This window comes from Pteropus medius, unplaced genomic scaffold (genome assembly GCF_902729225.1).
Source record: "Pteropus medius unplaced genomic scaffold, Ma_sr-lr_union100, whole genome shotgun sequence".
NCBI classification, from domain to species: domain Eukaryota; kingdom Metazoa; phylum Chordata; class Mammalia; order Chiroptera; family Pteropodidae; genus Pteropus; species Pteropus medius.
The window spans coordinates 39,899,439-39,920,159 of record NW_024354875.1 but is presented as its reverse complement, the minus strand read 5'-3'; the positions used below and the strand labels follow the sequence as shown (position 1 = coordinate 39,920,159).

The window sequence follows — 20,721 nt, the reverse complement described above, 5'->3', positions numbered from 1 at the left end:
GGCTAAATCGAGATAAAATATCAAGATCAAAACCATGCTTGGAGAAAAAAAAAATGTAGGAGTTACAGTGCCACAGGCATTCAAAGAAGACCTGTTTGACATATCGAAAGAACAACCTCTGGGCACTGAAGGAGCTAAACTATTCTTTTAAAGAAAATATGAAGAATGAGAGGAGCACAATATTTTCACAAGTACAAAAAAAAATCTGACTTGCGACGCATTAAGATAGGTAACTTAATACTAAGAGGCCCTGCTGTACAAAGTCATTTTTCAGTCAACGGCTTTGTTTCATGTTCAGATTTTCTTTTAAATCAATAGCACTTGCTCTGCTCTCTTCAATTGAAGGCATTTGCATTCCAGTAAAACACACACAAACGTAAAATGGAGGTGGAAATGAGTCATCCATTTCCTGTCTCAAATTTCAAACCTACTTTGCTTTTCTGAAAACATGATTTGAGCTGTCCAACAATAATTTAATTGGCTGTTCTGTAAATTACAGGGCTGACCGCCACATAAACACCAGAGAAGTGCACAATGGTATTCAGTAATCAGCTATCATTTTTCTGATAACTTTCAGAACTTTCTACTTATATAATTATGAAGCACCATATTATACAGGGTAATGGAAAAGTGAATCTGTTTTCTATGCAAACTTCAATTTCTGTTATTTTTATACATAATATGCATTATAAATTTATGGTTCAGCTGTATAGATAAAAAATGTGGTCAGCACAAGATATCTAAAATATAACAATATCTAACAAAAGTGCTCATAAGATCCTCTGTTTTTAAGGGATAGAATCCTGATATAATAAGTTTATTTAATTACTAGTTGAATGGTGGCATTCAGGGGAATCGATGTCAACCAGAGTCAGATATGTGTGCTGCAAGGCCCTCTCTTTGCAATTTTCTTTTTGATATGTTTACAACAGATGTGGTTAAAAATACCAAAGATAAGGTTTTTATCCATGGATGACATGCAATTGAAATAGTAGAAAATAGAATGAATGAAAGAATCACGATACAAAATATGACATGTTCATGTGACAGCCTCACTTTAAGAAGAGGAAAGAAGTGAGATGACAGGACTGTCTTGCTTTCTGGTTAAAGAAGGACATAATTTACAATGGGAAATGAATGGTGAATAACATGGCTTAAAAGCAATATATGAAAAGGGCTCGAAAGTTTTGAATTTATAGTAAGCTCATTATTTATTACCAATATATATGGCTGTCTAAAAGTCTAATAAGATTTTGCATTAATAGAATCAAATTATCTGAGATTAAGTAAGTAACAGGTCTAATTGAAATTTCCTCTTTTTCTGGTCAGACTACATCTTAAATATTATGTTGATTTTGAATGAACTGCTTCTAGAATGATACAGGCAAAGGGGAGCTTATTTGGAGATCAAGAGTAAACATGAAAAAACTAACCGGTAAGCATAATTGACATCTATATATTTAACCTGGAAAGAAGGAAATTAAGGGTGAGATAAAGACCTGATAGATGTCTTGAAATATTTAGATAGTTGTCATTTTAAAGTTTGCCACAAATAGAAACAAGATATAGAACAAGAATCCATGAATACAAAGTTCTTGGGTCCTCAACAGAGGAAACGTCTTTCTGATAGACAAACCAGAGAAAATGTAGATATCTTAAGGAAATAATTTATTTACCAATATTAGTGTTGGGTATTTTTAAAACATATTTAAAAGTCTATTTATAAGCGTGGCTTAGGTCCTGAGCATTATGTTAAGCCCTGCAGATATGGTAGAGAACAAAATGGACACTGTCACCGCTGCCACATAATCACTCATATAGATCACTTCCAGTCTAATTGGAAAGACAGACAATAAGAAATAAGTTAATTAATTAATAAGACAAATACTAAATAAATAAATAAAATTGGACATTGTGATTATTTGCAATGAAAGAGCTATAGAGAATTTATAACTATTAATAGAGAGTTATAGCTATTGAGAATTTAGAATGGAAGGTTAGAAAAAGCTCCTTTTAGGAACTGACCTTTAAAGACAGGCTTAAATGATGAATAGGAGTTAGCCAAATGAAAAGTTAGGAAAAGAAAGAGGCAAGGGAGAACATTTTATGTGAAGGGGAAAATGTGTTCAAGATCTTTCCTGAATCAGCAAAGAGCTTAGTGCATTCAGAAGCTGGCAGAAGGCCTGTGTGGCTGGGACTAGTGGGTATGGGGAAAAGAGATAGACTGGAGACCTTGGGCAGTCAGCTTTGAAAACTTTGCTCTGGAATAGGGATTGTATCTAATGACAATGGGGAGCTATTGAAGAGTTTTAACTGACAAGTAGCATAATCACTTTTGTGTGTTAAAAGTTCACTTTGGCTATAGTGTAGAAAATGGATGGGAAGCAAAAAGAGAAAGACTTGATGGAGAGTAACCAATTATACCCTGGCAAAGAGATGGTTGTGACTTCAAATATGGTGGTGACCCTGGAGATAAAAGAGGAAAGGTGAAGAGATTCTGATGGGGCGCAATCCGTAAGACCTGGTGCTCTCCTGTTGACCAGAGTGTGGAGAGGGAGAGGATCACCGAAGACTCCCAGAACTCAAGAATAAGATCCTAGACAAATGAAAATCCTGCTTCCTGAGAAGGGAAATAGTGGAGGACAAATTGATTTGTTGTGGAGAAGATCAAAATGTCAGTTTTGAACATGTTAATTTTGATCTTATAATCTCTTTGATCTCTATGAGCTATCTATGACACAAGAAGGACATGTTGGGTAGGTGATTGGCTATCTGAGTCTGGTCAATCTTTAGACTTGCAGCCACAGAATCACCTGGAACTTTAGATTATCTGGTTCTACTGCAGGCCTAATATATTAGAATCTTTGAGAGAACATAACCAATTTAATACCCAGAGGTTAAATGCAGTGGGAAAAAAATCAGTTATCACCCGATAGTTGCACTAGTTAACCTTGAAAGTCCTTGACAACTTTGAGTGCCTAAAAATTTATGACTAGAAAGATGGCCAGACCAAGTATTAAACCTATCATTATTTTTTTAGGAATAAATGTGCTGAACAAGCCATGAAATACCCCTGGCAAAGAAAAGTCATATCTAGATCCTTCTATTTACATTGCCGTGTTTGTGTCATATGATGCTGTCACCTTGACCATGAACTAATTGATCTAGAAAGCAGACCCTAGGCAAAGTCAACTACCTAATTGTTTCAGTGGTTTGTGGGATGATCTTTCTTAAGAATCTAGCCCAATTATCGCAGTATTCTGGATGGTAAGTAATTTACCAAATCAGATTTTTTCTTAGGCCAGTGGAGAGGGGAGTGGAAAGAAGTATGCCAGAAAAATAAAACCATATTGATAAGTAGGAACATAAAAGGTAAGGGAAAATCAGGCAGAAAGAGAAGCAAGAAGAAACAGAAGTAGAGTCACAAATATGACAATCAATAGAACAAAGCTCAAGAGATACCTACTTCTGATCAGATGACTGTGTGGCTGGATTCCCCAGTTTATTACAGTTTATTTATTCAACAAGTATTTATTGAGCACTTGCTATGTGCCAGGCATACATTCTAGGTTCTGGGCATTCCCAAATGAATAAAACTATAGTTCTAGGTACATCATGGTATAGAAAACAATAAGGCGGTATGTCAGGACGTAGATGGTGATGGTAGAAGGGACAATTACCAGGAAAGGAAAGGCTTCTCTGAGGAAGTAACATTAGCTGGGCCACCTGTGAGGCCACTTGGATAAAGAGCATTCCAGGCAGAGAATATGGAAAGTACAAATGCTCTGAAATGAAAGTCCGTTTGGCATGTTTAAGAATAACAGAAAAATCCATGATGTTGGACACCAATAAACAAGGACGGTGTACAAGAACATGAGGTCGAAGAGAAAAGACAATGCATCTCATCCAGGGACTTGTAAGCTATGGCTGGAGTTTTAATTTTATTTTGAATGTAACAAGAAGACATTGAGGATTTTAATCAAGGGGATGGCATTATCACATTTGTATGTTAGAGGAATTACTCTGGCTTCTATGTGAAGACTAATTTGAGGGGCAAGAGCGGAAGCAGAGAGACCAGTTAGAAGGCTACTTTAGCAGTCCCAGCAAGAAAGAATGATGGTTTGCACAAGGTAGTGGCAGTGGAATATGTGAAAACTAGTTGGATAAAGGACGCATTTTGAAATTAGAGCTAATGAGTGTAGACAATGAGTTGGGTAAGAGATTGAAGTCAAAAATTACACAAAGGATTTTGTCTCAACGACTGAATACAATTTAATGAGATGGGGAAAATCAGAAAAGAGCCAATGAGTTTGGTTTCGAATATGTTAAATTCGAGAAGCCTAATAACATTCAAGTGAAGAAATTTGATAGCTAATTGGAAAAAGGAGTCTGAAGTTCAGGAGATGCTAGGACTGCAGATATAAATTTGGGTATCATCAGCATATCAGCCCTGACAGTGAGTCTGTTAAAATGGCTTCCTCTGCCCTATTTCTTTCCCTGAATACTTTCATATAAAACTCTCATTACAAGAGGTAACCTGAACGTGTCTCTGTTTCCTGAAAATTGGAGGAGCTTAAGTACCACCATAACTGAAAGAGGGGAAAATGAATGTAGGCAATAGGAAACTAGTCTGTCTAGGTATTCATTGAAATGGCATAGGTGGAATGTGGTATCTCTCCCCTACTGCCACTTTGGCCTCTGTGCTCAGTAACTCCTCACAACCTAATAAGAGAGGAGAGTAAAGAAATCTTGCTAATTTGTTTTTGTTTTGTTTTGCTTTACTAACCAGTTACTCACTGGATCCTTCACGAAACCCTAGTTGGCCTGATATATTTTCATAACTCTTAATCACATCTGTTGCTGCTTTGGTCTCACAGCAAAGTGTTTTTTACACTCCACAATTGTATGTTCCACTGCAAATTGAAGAATTATATATTTCAGAGCAATAGTATTAGTGTATTTAGTATCTTGGTAACATTTCCTTTGCTAATTCATCTTTCTTATCATGAAAGCTCCTTAATATGCTCATAATGCACCATATGTTATTACCATTGCTTAATTTTGTCTTGAAATATTTATTTCTAGTTCTTAGGGACAAGTAGAGTGAACAAAACATGTGATTTTGCTTTCTCTTTTCTTTTATCAGAAACAGGAGACTTACCTAGGTACTAACTGGTTATAAATGAGGACCTAAGTGGCTTGTAATAATACTCTGATAGCCTCTTGAAAGAATTATTGTGCTTTCTCAAGCTTTTAACTCATGACCCAAAATGATTATCATTGAATGACCATCTTTGAGGCCTTAATGGTAGTAAGGTTATATGTAAAAATGTGCAATATGACTAACTTCCCTAAATGTTAGATCTCACATTCTTATGATATTTGAGAACTAAGTATAATGAAAACCATTAGCCCTTGGGGCCTTGATTTTAAGATTTCGCTTTAAAAATGATACTATTTTTTCTGAGGACATGAGAACAGTATTACTTTAGTTAAGCTAACCCAAAATAGAACAGAAGAAATCATTGAGTAAACATATATCTTCCATTGTTGCCCATTTATGCCCAAATTGATATGTCTTGAAAGTACAAGATAATTTACGATAGGGAAAATATCTTCAAAATGATTACATTTATCTTCAGAGAGCGATGCCTGATACTCTCAATAATTACCCTGAAATAAACTACAGTGCTAACAATTGCATTATTTACTGCAGTCTTACAAACAAGCAAACTTGGTGTTTTATGGCTTCACAGAAAGGAAGTTTACTGAAAGTAGCTATTAATGTGTCCACTTATATCCCACCTCCCTGAAAAGGCCTCAAATCTAGAGAGAATAGAGAGTGGAAAATTTCACTCTCAATTTAGACATCTCTCCAGACTCCAGAGGAAGCTGTTCAGCTGGCCTCTCCTGTAGTTGAAACCAAGCTGGACGACTACATGATAATCCATTGGGCCAAAGGCCCAAGTGCCAGACTGGAACATGAGCTACTGGATTGAACACACTCTGCCTTATGTCAGGAACATTTTGGTGTGAGAAATAAAAGAAGCCTTTCCTGGAATTTATGTTGGTCAAAATTCTGACACACTTAGATGTTCTTTTAGCAGTTCTAATTTTGGGTGGAAATGCTGGGAAAATGCCAGAATCTCAACTAACTTTCTTAGTTGTTATTTCAACAGCTGTTACATATACAGCTAATAGCTGTTCGATTTGGTTTCTTAGAGCTGCTCCTGATACAAGGCAATGAGGCGACACTTTACATTAAATCTACTCCACATTCTACTTGTTTAAGCCAAAAATAAAAAATGGCAATCATCTGCCAGTACTGTCAAGAGTAATAAGGGATTCTGGAAAAATCTTTTTAAGGAAAATGTGTGAGGAAGAGTAAAAGAAAAACCTTTGTCATTATTTTGGAAAATCTGAATTTCCAGACAGATTCTGAGACATCTCTAATTATTCCTTCTTCGATCACCAATATTAATTCTTGATAAAATTGACTTTTAAATAGATAAAGTATCTTACTAAAAGTCACATTACTAAGTTTTAGAGTTGAGACAGTGCCAGCTTATTATCAAACACATTGTCCCGGAGAACAGACAGCTTGCCAGCCATGAACTCAACCCAAAACAACCCGAAACAGTACCTGAACAGTACCTTTCATCGCAGGTGGTGTGTACACGCTCTGCTTCCTTTGCTTAGGGGATGCATTCTGTGACTGGACAAAAAGGAAAAAAGTAAAGATTTATATATTGATAAAAGGACAATGTCATCAGCTCTGTGAGGGAAATAAACACTGTGCCATATTTCAAAGAGTTTTCTGATTTCCTCCAACATGAGATAGAACTGAGAAATTATATGAGAAATTATATACATGTTCACTAATAGTACAGTATTAAGAGATACATGAAGCTACAGGATATATTTAATCATAAAACTCTTTATCTATTGCAGTCTTGAAATTACTTTTTATTTTCTAACCTAGTAACTTCATTTTATATTTTTAAAGAAAGAGAAAAAGGGTCATTAATCTTTTCCATTTGAAAGAAAAGCATAAGTGCCAAGACGAAATATACTCAAAACCTATGGAGTAATTATCCTGTTCACAGTATTGCTGAGTGGTTCTAGAGGAATGATTAGTGTCCTTGGTCAGTAATACCAATCTATAACCCTCTGGAATTAATAAGTTCAATTTAATATCTCCACTTACTTGGAATTACAATGTTAGGATAATATTCTTTTCTATGTACAAAAGGTAAGTCTTTTCCTAACAAAAATGCTATTTAACACCCTAACCTAACTAAGCGCCCTGGTTCAGGATGTCTTTCTCTCTACAGATGACCCTTAAACAATACAAGGGTTATGGGTGTCCACGCCCTACCCAACCAAAAATCTGAATATAACTTTTGACTCTCTCAAAACTTAACTATAGTTGGTCCTTCACATCAGCAGAGTCAACCAACCACATTCAGGAAAAAAGTAATTTCCATCTACAGCTCGGGAAACTGCAAGTGGGAATGAGAAAATACAGTATTCAATCTGCAGTTGATTGAATCTGCATACACAAAACCCACAGATTCAAGAGGTAACTGCATTTATTGAAAAAATCCACGTGTCAGTGGACTTGCAAATTCATACTCATGTTGTATATATATATGTGTATATATATAATATTATTTATTATAATAACATAAAGACTCCTTTTTAATAGTGTGTCAATTTATATTTCAATGTGTCAAAGGTAGGCGTTTTAGTGTCTGCAGCAATTATTTTTTCTTAGAAAAGCTCAAGTATGAATAGTTACTTTGGGGAGATTAATTTAGACTTGCTATGCATATTAGGAAGAACATTATGTACACAGTTTAAAAGAAATTAGAAACTGTTTCACAAAATCGTAAATAGAATTTGAGGCACCTTTCCTCTACATACTAAAGCTTAATTGTTCTCAAAGGTACAATCAAGATGTTGGCGCTTACCTGATGCAAAAACAATCTATTAAAAAGCAAAAAATTCAACTGAATAGTTGCCAAATTCATATCAACCAAACATATAGTACAAGAAAATTTATTTAGAATAAAACATTTTGGTACCAGTCCATTATGCACAAGTGCAGACAGGGTGACTCTACATTAATGTAAACGTGTAGATGATTCACATTTCTGATTTACCTCTATTGTATTCGGTCACTTCTGGTCGATTTTGAGAAAAAAATCACTTCCCAGATTTCTTATATATTTATTTTCATACACATATTCAAAAGTCAAGTAGAAAAATTAATTCTACAGAAAAGTCTTTTTAATAACATAGTAGTGAAACTAAAGTTAATAAAACTACTTTATATTTATTTACAAGTTTAGTTTCCAATACATTTTCAAATACTCTCTTTAAATTTTGAGTATTTTGGTATTTGTTCTTTCTAAATTTTCCTGAGTGTTGCTATATGCATACTCATGCAGCCATGGGAATTGACAAGTAAGTTTGTATGCATCTTATTCAATATTTGTTCCATTTCTGGGTGCAAGTTTACTCACTTCCTTGTGTTCTATATTATCAGCTCCCCTAATCACTCCTGGTTCCTATATTCTATCTGAACTCCTACATGTGTATGTTGAGACTCTGGCCTCTCAATCTGCTCTCGGCTCCATACACCAGAAGATCCTTTGAGAGGTGTCTATCCCCCATCTGTTGCTCCAGAATTCCAACACTGCCTGTCCCAAGACTGTGGTGGTCATATATAAGCAGTCGCTAAATTGAAATTATCAATACCACATCTTGCCACTAAAAGCAATGATTTATTTTAGAACTTTTTTCAGGGGTTATCATTTTATCATTTTCAGGGGTAGAAAATCAAGGAAACTTAAAAAAGAGATTTAATGGCACTTTTTACTGTTTGTTCAGTCAGAAAAAGCAAACTAATTTTTATATCATAGTTATACCAATATATTTTACATCACATCATATCAAACTGATTGTAGTTTTAATTGCTCTGAATACCTACTTATACAAAATATAAAAAAAACTTACTTCTGCTTGTGTGTTGGTCACCCTCTTGTCATCTATTTCTGCAAGAGAAGTAGGCGTAATTTATTAGGTGATATTCTTTTTTATAAATGCATATTAACATTTTCAATAATGTAGATCAAGATATTTAATAACTACCTGTTCTTTTATAACGTCCATGGCTCAGTCTAATGGCTGATAATGAAAGGATAGCAGAATGGTGTGCTTTCCTTCTGAGATAGCCTTCTCCCAAAGGTTTTTAAAAAGGCAATAAAAAAATCCCTTCTGAAATCCCAAATTGCCCATCTTCCAGCAGTCTAGAAAGAAGGCCAAGGAAATGGCTCTTAGAACAACTCCTGGTGTCATCAACCTCACAGTGCTAAGGCATAAACCATTTCTCTTCTCATGGACTTTATTGCCACTGCTTACTGACTCTAGCCTCTGTCAAATTTCCTCAACTTTGCCATTAAGCAGAATAAACTTCCTTTTCCACTCAGCCCTATCACTCTTACTCTGAGGCAGCACTCTCTTTTCCATATTCCACTGTAAAAATTAGTTATATTGTCAGAAATATTTCTTATGACAGTGTGCTAGGGCAACTTCTACATCGTCTGTGTAAAAATAGTTGTGAGGAAGGGAAGAGAGAAGACAGACTTTTTCACATACTCCCCATCCACAAAGGGAGGAGGTTCCAGGCTAGGCTTCTTTCTTACTCCTCACCTACTTTGCAAGGATTCTGCCTCTAGGCTTCTTGACCCAATTACCCTTTTCTGACTCTTAGATTAGTCCCAAAGCTGAGAGACTGATCCTGTGATCCAACAACTGAGTGAGAAGTTCATCAAAGAGTATCTCCTTAAAAATATAGATCTGTATTTATTGACATGAAAAGATGTGCTATGTAAATGAAAAGGAGTTGAAAACTATGTTATGGTATTTTTATTTTATACAGAATAGGTAAAATATAGATACAGAGATGAATGAGAAGTGCATATATATGCAAAGAAGAATGTATACCAATATGTTAAACGTAGTTATCTCTGGATAATTGGATAACACATTCTAACTTATCCCTACCTGTAGTGTTTGCTTTTCTTTTTATAATAAAAAATGTCTTACTTGTATCACAAATCTTTGTATATGTATGTATATGGATATATATAAAAATACACATATATACATAGTAAAATTTTTATGTAACTCCATGATGCATAAAGTTGAAATTTCATATACTGAGACCAAAGTAGCCAAGCAACTAGAATGAATAGTATATGGAAGTATTATTTATTCTAATATTATATCTTGGTTACTCAGTTTTTAAAAGTTATGGAACCTTCTGATGAATTTTACCTCCATTGAATAGGAGAAGGCAGACAACAGGAAACTATTAGTTGAGGACAGCAATCGCAATTGTCTGATGCAATCACTAGAAGTATCTGGCTCATTCTCAGGCATCTGTGAATATACTGAATTGAAAGTTCTATCTGAAATCTTTTTCTATTACCTTTTAAGTAAATATCAAATGTGATCCACCCTAAAAATACATGTATTGTGATCCATTGAGTTGTTAAATGCTAATGGGTTTTTTAATATTTTGTTTATGCCTTAGTAGTTTTCAAAATTTAACCCAGGAATCATAACCTATTGTTTTAGCAACAAAATGGGGTCCAATCATTCAGCTTTGCGCTTTTCCTATTGTCTGACTATAACACACATTAAAACAATGCCTTTCTAAGGCAAATATTTAGACTTTACTCATTGCATAATTCAATGAAAAGGTTTTTATTCTTGTTGAATTTTGTTGACATAGTCAACTATTTTTGTCATAAAGACAAGGATTGAGAAAATTCAGTACTGTGTTCTTCAAACTAAAAAGTGAAAATTATATGAATTTCAAGTCAAAGCAACTCAGACAAAAGTACATGGCAAGCCAAAATCGATCATGGCTTTTTAAAATTTTATTAAATTTATTGGAGTGACCTTTGTTACACCCTGGCCAATCCCAGAAGTGTTTAGGAAAGCCAAATGAAATATAAGGATATATTTTTTTAAATATTGTTTAGCTTTCTCGTTAAACCTGGAAAAAATACTATATTCAGTAAGGTAGAACACAATCAGTGAATACATGAGAGGTTTGTTAAATGATTATTGATAATCTAAAACTACACATCTTTGAAATAGGTTTTTGTACTTATTTTAGCTTTATCTTATCTATTTTTTTTTCTCTCTCAAGGGCCATTTGTTCTAAAGGAATTAATTTTTTACTTTGAGAGAAAAATATAAAAGTCATCTGAGCATAACATTTTAAGGAATATTATCATCATTGAAAATGGAGTTAGAGTTAGAAATAGTCTAGAAAGGTTTGAGTATCGATTAGTTAGATTGTTCTTGAGATATTTAAATTTATTAAAGGAATAGGACAAACTCAAGATCCATGTGGATATGCACATAAACTGCAAACACAATTGTCTGATTGCCTTAGAAATATTACTGAGATCTCCTCAGTTCTGGAGGAAAACTAGTAATAAAAAATTGCATATAAAAATGAAGTCTAAAAGAGAGGAAAATAAAGAAGACCATAATCAAAGAATAAGGAAAATTTTATGAACTATAATAGAGTTATAGAACTACAAAAACTAAGAAAAGAACAAAATATAAAGAGATAGAAAACTAAGGAAAGCCTAGAGCATCTTGATTGTGGCTGACAAGAAATTTCATTCTTAAAAAAAAAGCACTGGAGAGGATATACAACTTCTAATATGGTTCTTCTATTTATCTGACATGACCAGAAGCAAGTCACTTAATCTTCATGAACTTCAGGGTTTTTCCCACTTGTGAAATGGGATTGAGAATAAAAAATATTTTTAAGAATAAAAAATATTTTTAAATGAGAGTATAACTCCTCCTAAATATGAGCTACATATAGTGAATTCCTTTTAAATAGTAAAGTATGGAAAGGGAGAAGGTTTCTCCACCTTTACAGTGGAGAAACTTGACAAGTATTAATTCAGCCAGGTAATTAAGGTAAACACCAACAGTCATAAACTATGTTGATAGTATGAACTCTTGATGTGATGTGATGAAGAAGGTACTTTACTTCAGCAATTTCCATAAACCCAAAAACCCATAACCCCAGTCTAGTCATGAGAAAAACACCAGACAAATTCCAATAAAAAGATGATGCTGGGAATATAGCAAAGTAGGAAGCACCTGGAATCTATGCATCTAGACAATAATTATATTGAAGGAATCTATCTGATGCAACTATTTTGGAACTTCGGAGATTATTAAAGAATTGCAACTTCCAGGGGAAGACTTGAATGGTAAATTTTGCTTAATTTTAGTCAATTTCAGCTCTGAGTACAGTAGCCGCTACCCGTGCCCTACTCCCCAATCCGACGGCAGGCTGCCATATACATATTTCAGGAGCCACTTACATACAATTTGTGGGAGCCAGAGTGGGTAAAAAGTATCCTGTTTTCCAAATATCAAAGATCTGTGCTGCTTCTGATCTCAGAGGCACAGACAAAAAGATAAGTAGCAATTATTGTTGCACCTATCCCCATTGTTACAAGTCTCTCCTCCTCAGTCTGAAAAGACTTCTGGGTGATTTAAAGGGTTAATGCCCTTTTCCTGCTCTTTATTTTTCTCTTTTTCCATTACTGTGAGCCAGACATTAAAGTCTATGAAATTCAAAAGCAACTGCATATGAAAAGAAATTAGAAAGTGACTGTGCATACCCAGGGAAAGATGCAAGCTCATAAAAGACCCAAGAAAACCTTAAGTTTATACCTCGGGTGAATCCTCCACACATAGACAGCCTGAGACAATAAACAAAAACAAAAATCCCAGAAAACTCTGGAGAAGTAGGAGAATCTGACTTCCAGAGTCACCAAATTATTAGATCCAAATGTCCAGTTCTCAATAAAAAATCACAAGGCATACATACAAAGAAACAGAAAAGTATAGCCCATGAAAGGAGAAAAAAAAAATAAACAGAAATTGTCCTGAAAAAACTGATAGCAAAGACTTTAAAACAACTGTCATAAAGATGCTTGAAGAACTAAAGGAAAATGTGGAGAGAGTCAAGAAAATAATATGTGAACAAAAATAACGAGACAGAAAACCTAAAAAGAGGCTAAAAAGAAATTCTGAATTGAAATAACTGAAATGAAAACTTCACAAGATGGATTCAAAGGCAGATTTTAACAGGCAGAATAAAAAAACATCAAACTTTAAGACAGAAAAATAAAAAATTATTGAATATGAGGAATGAAAAGTAAGAAGATTGAAGGAAAGTGGACATAGCCTAAGGGACTTGTGAAAGACCATTGAATGGACCAAAACACAAATTATGGGAGTCCCAGAAGGAAAGAGAAAAAGGAACAGAGAGAATATTTGAAGAAATAATGGCTGAAAATTCCCCAAATTTGATGAAAACCATGAATACAAACTTCAAGAAACTCGACTCCATGTAAGATGAACTCAAAAAGAGTCTCACATTGAGACACATTATAATCAGACTTTCCAAAGCTAAAAGCAAAAAGAGAACTTGAAGGTAGCAAGAGGTAACTCATCACATGCAAGGTATCCTCAACATAATTATCAGCTGATTTCTCACCAGAAGCTTTGCAAATGGGAAGGTAATGGGACAATACATTTAAAGTTCTGAAAGAAAAATTGTTGGCCAAGAATCTTCTGTTTGACAAAATTGTTCTTCAAAAATGAGGAAGAAATTGACATTACCAGATAACCAAACCTGAGGGAGTTTGTTACAAGTAGACCTTCCCTACAAAAAATGCTCAAGGCAGTCCAGGTTGAGTAAAAGGAATAGGAACAGACAGCAATAGGAAGCTGTATGAAGAAACAAAAATCTCAACAAAGATAAATACCTAGGCAGTTATAAAAGCTGGTATTATTGTAACAACAGTTTGTAACTCAACGTTATGATTTCTACATGATCTAAGAGAAAAATACATTTAAAAATAACCTAAAAGCTAGTATTATTGTAACTTTGGTTTGTAACTCCACATTTTGTTTTTTGCATAATTTAAGAGACTAATAAATTTAAAAATTATTAGTTTATGTTTTGAGGCACACAATGTATAAGGATGTGATTTTGTGATATTAATAACTGAAAGGTGTGGAGACAGAGCTATAAAGGAGCAGAATGTTTCTATGTTACCGAAGTTAAATTGGTATGAATTCAAATTAGAGTGTTATAACTTTAGAGTGTTAAATGTAATGCCCATATAATTACAAAGAAAATAGCTATTGAATATACAGAAAAGAAAACGAGAAAAGAATTTAAACAATTAACTACAGAAAATATCAGCTAACCACAAAAGAACACAGTAATGCAAGAAATGAGGGATGAAAAAGCTGTAGGGCGTATAGAAAACAAATAGCAAAATGACATATAGAAGTCTTTCTTTATCAATAATTACTTTGAATGTGAATATATTAAAATCTCTAAAAGGAAAGATTAGCAGAATGGATAAAAACACATGATCCAACTATGTGCTGTCTATGAGAGACTTTAGGTTCAAATATACGATAGGATGAAAGTGAAAGGATGGAAAAAGACATTCCATGCAAATAGAAACCAAAAGAGACGAGGTGGTTATACTAATATCAGACGAAATTGACTTTGAATCACAAAAAGGTAGACAAAGAAGGGCATTACATATATTTTTTAAAGTGTCAATATAGAAAAAAGATATAAACTTAACGAACAATTACATACCTCATAATAGACCATTAAAATATATGAAGCAAAAACTGACAGAATTAAAAGGAGAAATAGTTCTACAATAATAGTTAGAAATTTTAATACTCTACCTAACAATGGATAGAACAACCAGAAAGAAGATAACTAAGGAAACAGAAGATTTAAACAACATAATAAAAAAAATAGATCTAATAGACATATGCAGAAAATTCTACTCAATAACAATAGCATACATATTCTTCTCAAGTGCACATGGAATACTTTGCAAGACAGACCATGTGTTAAGCCACAAATTAATCTCAAGGATTTTAAATATCATATAAATATCACATAAATATCATAAAAATATCATCTCCAACACAATAAGATGAAGTTAAAAATCAATAACATCGGTAAAATGGGAAAATTCAGAAATTTGTGGAAATTAAACAAAATACTCTTAACCGATGGATCAAAGAAGAAATCATAAACACAGTGTAACAAAACTTAAAGGATACAGTGAAAGCAGTGTTAGAAGGAATTTTTATGGCTATAGTCTCACATTAAAAATAAGAAAGATTTAAAATGAGCAAACTAACTTTACAACTTTAGGAAGTAAAAAAAAAAAGAACAAACTAAATACAAATATGAAGGCCTGAAAACCAGAGGGCTGTTGTTAAAAGTCCTGATCCAAGTCCGTTGGGCCTTCAGTCTTGGACCAGGATTTACACCATCAGCTCCTCTAGTTCTCAGGCCTTCAGATTCGGACTGGAGTTATACAATTGGCTCTTCTGGGCCTCTAGCTTACAGATGACAGATTGTCTTCTCAGCCTCTATAACATGTGAGCCAGTCCCACATAATAAATCTCTATATATCTCTATATATCCTACTGGTTCTGTTTCTCTGGAGAACCCTAACTAATGTAATTGTCAAAACAAGAAAAGTCTGAGACATTATCATAGCCAAAAAGAGCCTAAGGAAACATGACAGCTAAATGTAATGGGGCATCCTGGATGAAATTCTGGAACAGAAAAAAGATTTTGGATGAAAACTAAGACAATTTGATAAACTATGGATTTTAGTAACTAATAAAATATCAATATTGGATCATTAATTGTAACAATGTAACATTTTCATGTAAAATATTAATAATAGTGAAAACTATGTGTGAAGAGGGGGATAATGGGAACTCAATGTGTCCTGTGTTGAATTTTTCTATAAATCTAAAATTCTTCTTTAAAAAAATAGTCTATCGATAAAACCTTAAGCAAAAAATAAATAAATAAATAAAATCTCAAAACACAAATAGAAATTACCCTGTGAATATATTTCATTTTTACCATCAGGATTTTGTATGTGATTTGAATAACACCAGGTAGTCATTTAAAAGTAGGTAATGTAACTGAAAGCAGTTCATAAAAAATATATAATTTAAAAAATTGTTGTACAGAGCCAACCAAATAGAGGGGAAAAGGTAGGATTAAGATTATAAAGAGAAAATTTTAATGTTCAATTAAAGGTGTTGCAAAGTGATTTAAGAAAGGATATGTTAGTGGAAAAATGAGAAGTTAAATGATTTCCAAACAGGTCCAGTGATAACGAGAGATCTTTACTTTGATTTATTTATTGATTAAATGTAGAGAGAGAAAGAACAAAGTTTAAAGAAAATACTAGTAGTACCTATTTGGTTATACATATCTCCCAGCCTGCTGTTTCTGTGTGTTTGTTCTTCATACCCAGAATGCTCTTCCCCTCATATCACATAGTACCATCCCTTCAAGTTCTGCTCAAATGGCATCTCCTCCGAGAAATCTTTTCCAATTCATGTCTTCTTTATTCCCAATTAGAAGTCGTCTTCCTCCATCAGTATCCACAGCACTTCTTTTATGTCTGTCTCATAGTATTCATCATCATATACCCTGTACTATGACTACAAATGTTTTATCTCCTCAAATAAACTGTAAAGAAATGAGGATTAGCTTTCATGCTTGGTTTTTCCAAAGTTCGTAGCACAGTAGCATAGTGGTACATTGTAACAGATTGTCAAATCTTAAAGCCTATACATAAAACAAGACCCTCTGTTTGCTGCTTCTCTACATTACAAAATATAATAGTAGTGCAATTACTTATACTAGGTGCTAAATAAATAGTTTTAACAAATAAGTATTTGATTTGCAAACTTGTTGAACAGAGGCCATAACTTCTATTTCTTTAAATCGCTTGACCAGGTCCAGGGCAATGATACAGGCACTCTAATTCTTATAAATATTACCCAAGTCATTCAAAGGATAATCTTGGAGGAAAAACAAGTATATATGACTTTGCTTTGTTGGTTTCTAGAGATTGGGAAGATATCTGGGTCAAGGACAATATATATCATAAGAGGAATTGAAAATAAATGATAGATAAAGTTAATTAAGTTTAATATGCTATTTTATAAATATCAGCTCAAATAATAAGTAAAACCATAGAAACACATGATTTATTCAGGATACTGGCGGCAGAAGAGCACTGACCCATATATAGTATGCTTTCATGGGGAGAGATCTAATTTACTAGAATAAAACCAAAAGATAAAATCTTTTGATGAATTTAGATAACAGAAAGCCATTTGAAACTTTATTTTAGGCAGTTATTTTAGAAATGTGAGGGGAAATGTCAGTTTAGAAGAAATTGGAGTACTTCCAATAAAAAGAGTGTGTTGTAAGTTCATACTTTGAAGATTCTTCCACTCAAAAGCAATGGCAATGGCAGATTAAATATAAAAAGAGAGGACTAAAATGATACAACCAAAGTTAAAAATTACTCGAACATCTCTATGGAACATAAACATAAGAAAAGCAAAATGCAATAAGCAGACAATACTTTAGCTCTAGAAGCAGGTAGAGATAGCTCGGAGTTCTAATCCTGAGTAAAAGGATTTACTTCATGTGACGGAAGGGAAAGAAGCCAGGCTCACTGACTGGAACCAGAAGCAGGGCTCTCTCACCTATGCTGAGAAAAGGCACTGATTTGTGTATCCAGGGAGACAGGAGAAAGCAGACAACTTGGAACAAGCCGCTATGGGCTCAGTGACTAAATCTGCTGTATTTCTAGTATAATCATGGAACGGTAGTCTGAGGTCCAAATTAAGATTAAAATTCTGTGGCACTGAAGGGTGAAACACTCAAGAACAGTAACAAGGAAAGGTGAGTACAGGTGTTGTGGAGTGGGGCTGGGATTCTCACCCACGATGAGTTGAAAATTAAAATTTCAAAATGCAAAAAGAAAAGGAACATTTAAGAATGACTGCCAGAAAAGCAATAGGGAGTTGAATTTCCTCCAGACTAAATGAAAACTTCAGAGCAATTTAAAAATGTCTTTAAAATGAGTATATTTGAGATCCACAATGATAAAGTATATCCATTTTTTAAAAAATCATGAAATGCTATAAGAAAATTAGGCTAAACTGAAACAAGAACAGGTGAATATAAAAAGAAACAATTAGAAATACAAATTTTAATCATGGAAATAAAAAACTCGATTAAAATGAAAATCTCTAGACTGGGCTAAATATGGCTTAAAAACCTTAGGCATTATATATAATCATATATATAAAATATACATGAAGACGTGGTTCCATAGTGCAGCAATAAGCACGTCTGCTTTACATGCAGTAGATCCTGGGTTTGCGCCCCAGTGGAGCCACGGTCCATGGTCTACAGCCATGCCACCCTGAACAAGCCCGATGTCTGATCTCAGAAGCTAAGCAGAGTCGGGCCTGGTTAGTACTTGGATGGGAGTCCATCTAGGAAGACCAGGTGCTGTAAGCATAAAGAAAAAGAAGAAAGGAAAGGAAAGAAAGAGAAAAAGAAAAAAAAGAAAGAAAGAAAGAAAAATTAAATATACATGAAAGGCAGAGAGAAGAAAGAGGATCAGCTCGGGATCTGGGGACCTGAGGAACAGTACAGCAGTGAGTTCTAGGCTTTCTTTGACTCATTCTAGATTGAATGCAGAAAAGCTGGCAATCCAGAAATGCAAATAGCAACCAGCAAAAACAGAAGTTTCCAAGAAAGCCTACTTTTTCTAACCAGAGGACCAGGAAAGGGGCACCTATTTTCTAAAAGACAGAAAACTTCTAGATATTTACCACTCTTCTTCCGGTTCAAGGAAAACAAGTGGGAATGTGGCATGTTCATAACCAACTAGTGCTAATGAGGCAGCATGAGAGAAATGACACCTTACCAACAGGAAAAAGCAAATTGCAAAGCAGCAATATTTCATCAGAAACCATGGTGTCGGAAAGAACAGCACAACATTTTTCTAGTGCTGCTGAGAGCCTGGGTTGTGAGAGGTGAACGGGTAGTAAAGCTCCTTGCAGTGACTAGACAGAAAATGCTTATGTTCTCTGGCAAGAACTAAAAGTCTATTACTCCAAGGAGTGAATCAGAGTAGAAGCACAAATAGAAGCTACATTCGCATGGTGTCTGGACCATAGTTCATTTAATAATCGCTCTATAACTCTATCTTTGAATCTGATTATGACAACATAGTTCCTGAAATATTTCTGATAAGGAAAGCTTGTTGTAACTTTATTTGCATAACACCTTTAAGAATGTTCAACATATCGTTAGGTTATTATGTTCCACTCCTCTGTCTAATAAATGGGATTATCTAACTTGTCAGAAAACTGAGATACTCTCTTAAGTCCTTAGTATATTTTCACTCAATTTTTCTTTTAAATCTTTTCTATCACTGCTTTGCAGAAAAAATTAATTCTGTTCTGTAGAGGGGGAGCAACAGAGAGAAGCAATTTATAGTCTTCTTTTTGAGTTACCCTAGAGATTTAAATGTGAGAACATTGGTGCCATCCGTGACAGTCTCAGAAGGAATTTACCATCAGACTTCTGAAAGCAGCAGTTGATTTCAGCTGAGTTTCTATTTTTGTATCTAACATGTTTGAAAGTAGATCTTTCCTGCCAGAGCCCCTTAGATCACAACTATGGACTTCAGGCTTACTAGTTCACAAACTATTACTGACTCACAAGCTTTCAGGACTGGATAAGAATAAGTCAAATACAAACGAAAGAAATTGCTCTGCACAGCTCAGCTCTTCATTTGCATGTAAATTTGTCATTACCTTGTGGTTTTAGCATGCTAGTACAGAATCAGTCAGTTTCAAGTGCCAGAGAAATCTATCATGTTTTACTTACATATACTAGGTTATATATCTTCCAAACTACCTTGATATGTTTGTATTTCATAACTCAATGTTTCTTTTCAGTAGGGCTATGCAAAATCTCACAAGATGCTATGATAAAACTTCTCTTTCTGATTTATTATCAAACTCTCTACTTTTTCAAAATGATCTCTAGTTATCAGCCTTTTTGCTAAAAGCCTGCTTGACTTTGTTAGAGGCCTATCATTTGGGGCTATGAGTTAAGCCACTAGGCAGTAGTTTCAGCTGTGTTTTTCTTCGAGCTCTTAGATTTAGTCAAAACTGGGGCCCAAATTGAAACCACCAGAGCAACAAATTTATGTGTGCTGGAAAGGGAACATGGGGAACAGAAGCAAACAGTAGGAATAGTTTCACCCTGTTGTGCCAAGATTCACACAGCTGTATTTTTCTTATATTATTTACAGCTTTTCACTTTTAATTGATGAAAGTAAGGACATAACCCCATTACTAAATAGATTCATACCTCTCAGAGTCCCCTATAGATGGTTCATTTTAGTGGCAGTCAGTAAGGACCAGGTACAAAGTATTCTATGGACATAATGAAAGAGATGACAAGGAATACACAATATGGATCATGTTGGTTTAGTAAGAAAGAACTCTCAACCAATAATTGTCTTATGATAGAGGTTATATATCTTCCAAACTGCCTTGATATGTTTATATTTCATAATTTCTGCCACTACTTCCAAACAGTAAAAGAACAGAAAAATCAGATCATTTAAAACCTCAAAAGTCTGTTTTTCATTAGTATTCTCAATTTTTATAAACTTAGTTTCTCTTAAAAAATGTATTTTATTC

At 34.2% G+C, this 20,721-nt stretch overlaps 1 protein-coding gene and 1 pseudogene across 2 annotated transcripts in view; one reads left to right on the top strand and one right to left on the bottom strand.

The window, feature by feature from the left end:
* The window catches only part of PPP1R1C (protein phosphatase 1 regulatory inhibitor subunit 1C), a 106,237-nt gene that overhangs the window by 41,277 nt on the left and 44,239 nt on the right, over positions 1-20,721 (bottom strand). For both annotated transcript variants that reach the window (XM_039855578.1, XM_039855577.1), the window contains exons 3-4: positions 9,022-9,059; positions 6,655-6,715 (exon numbers count right to left, since the gene is read on the bottom strand). In XM_039855578.1, the coding sequence (XP_039711512.1) occupies positions 6,655-6,715; positions 9,022-9,059 (99 nt within the window). The remainder of the gene's footprint in view (positions 1-6,654; positions 6,716-9,021; positions 9,060-20,721) is intronic.
* LOC120597453 (uncharacterized) lies at positions 18,402-18,517 on the top strand (annotated as a pseudogene).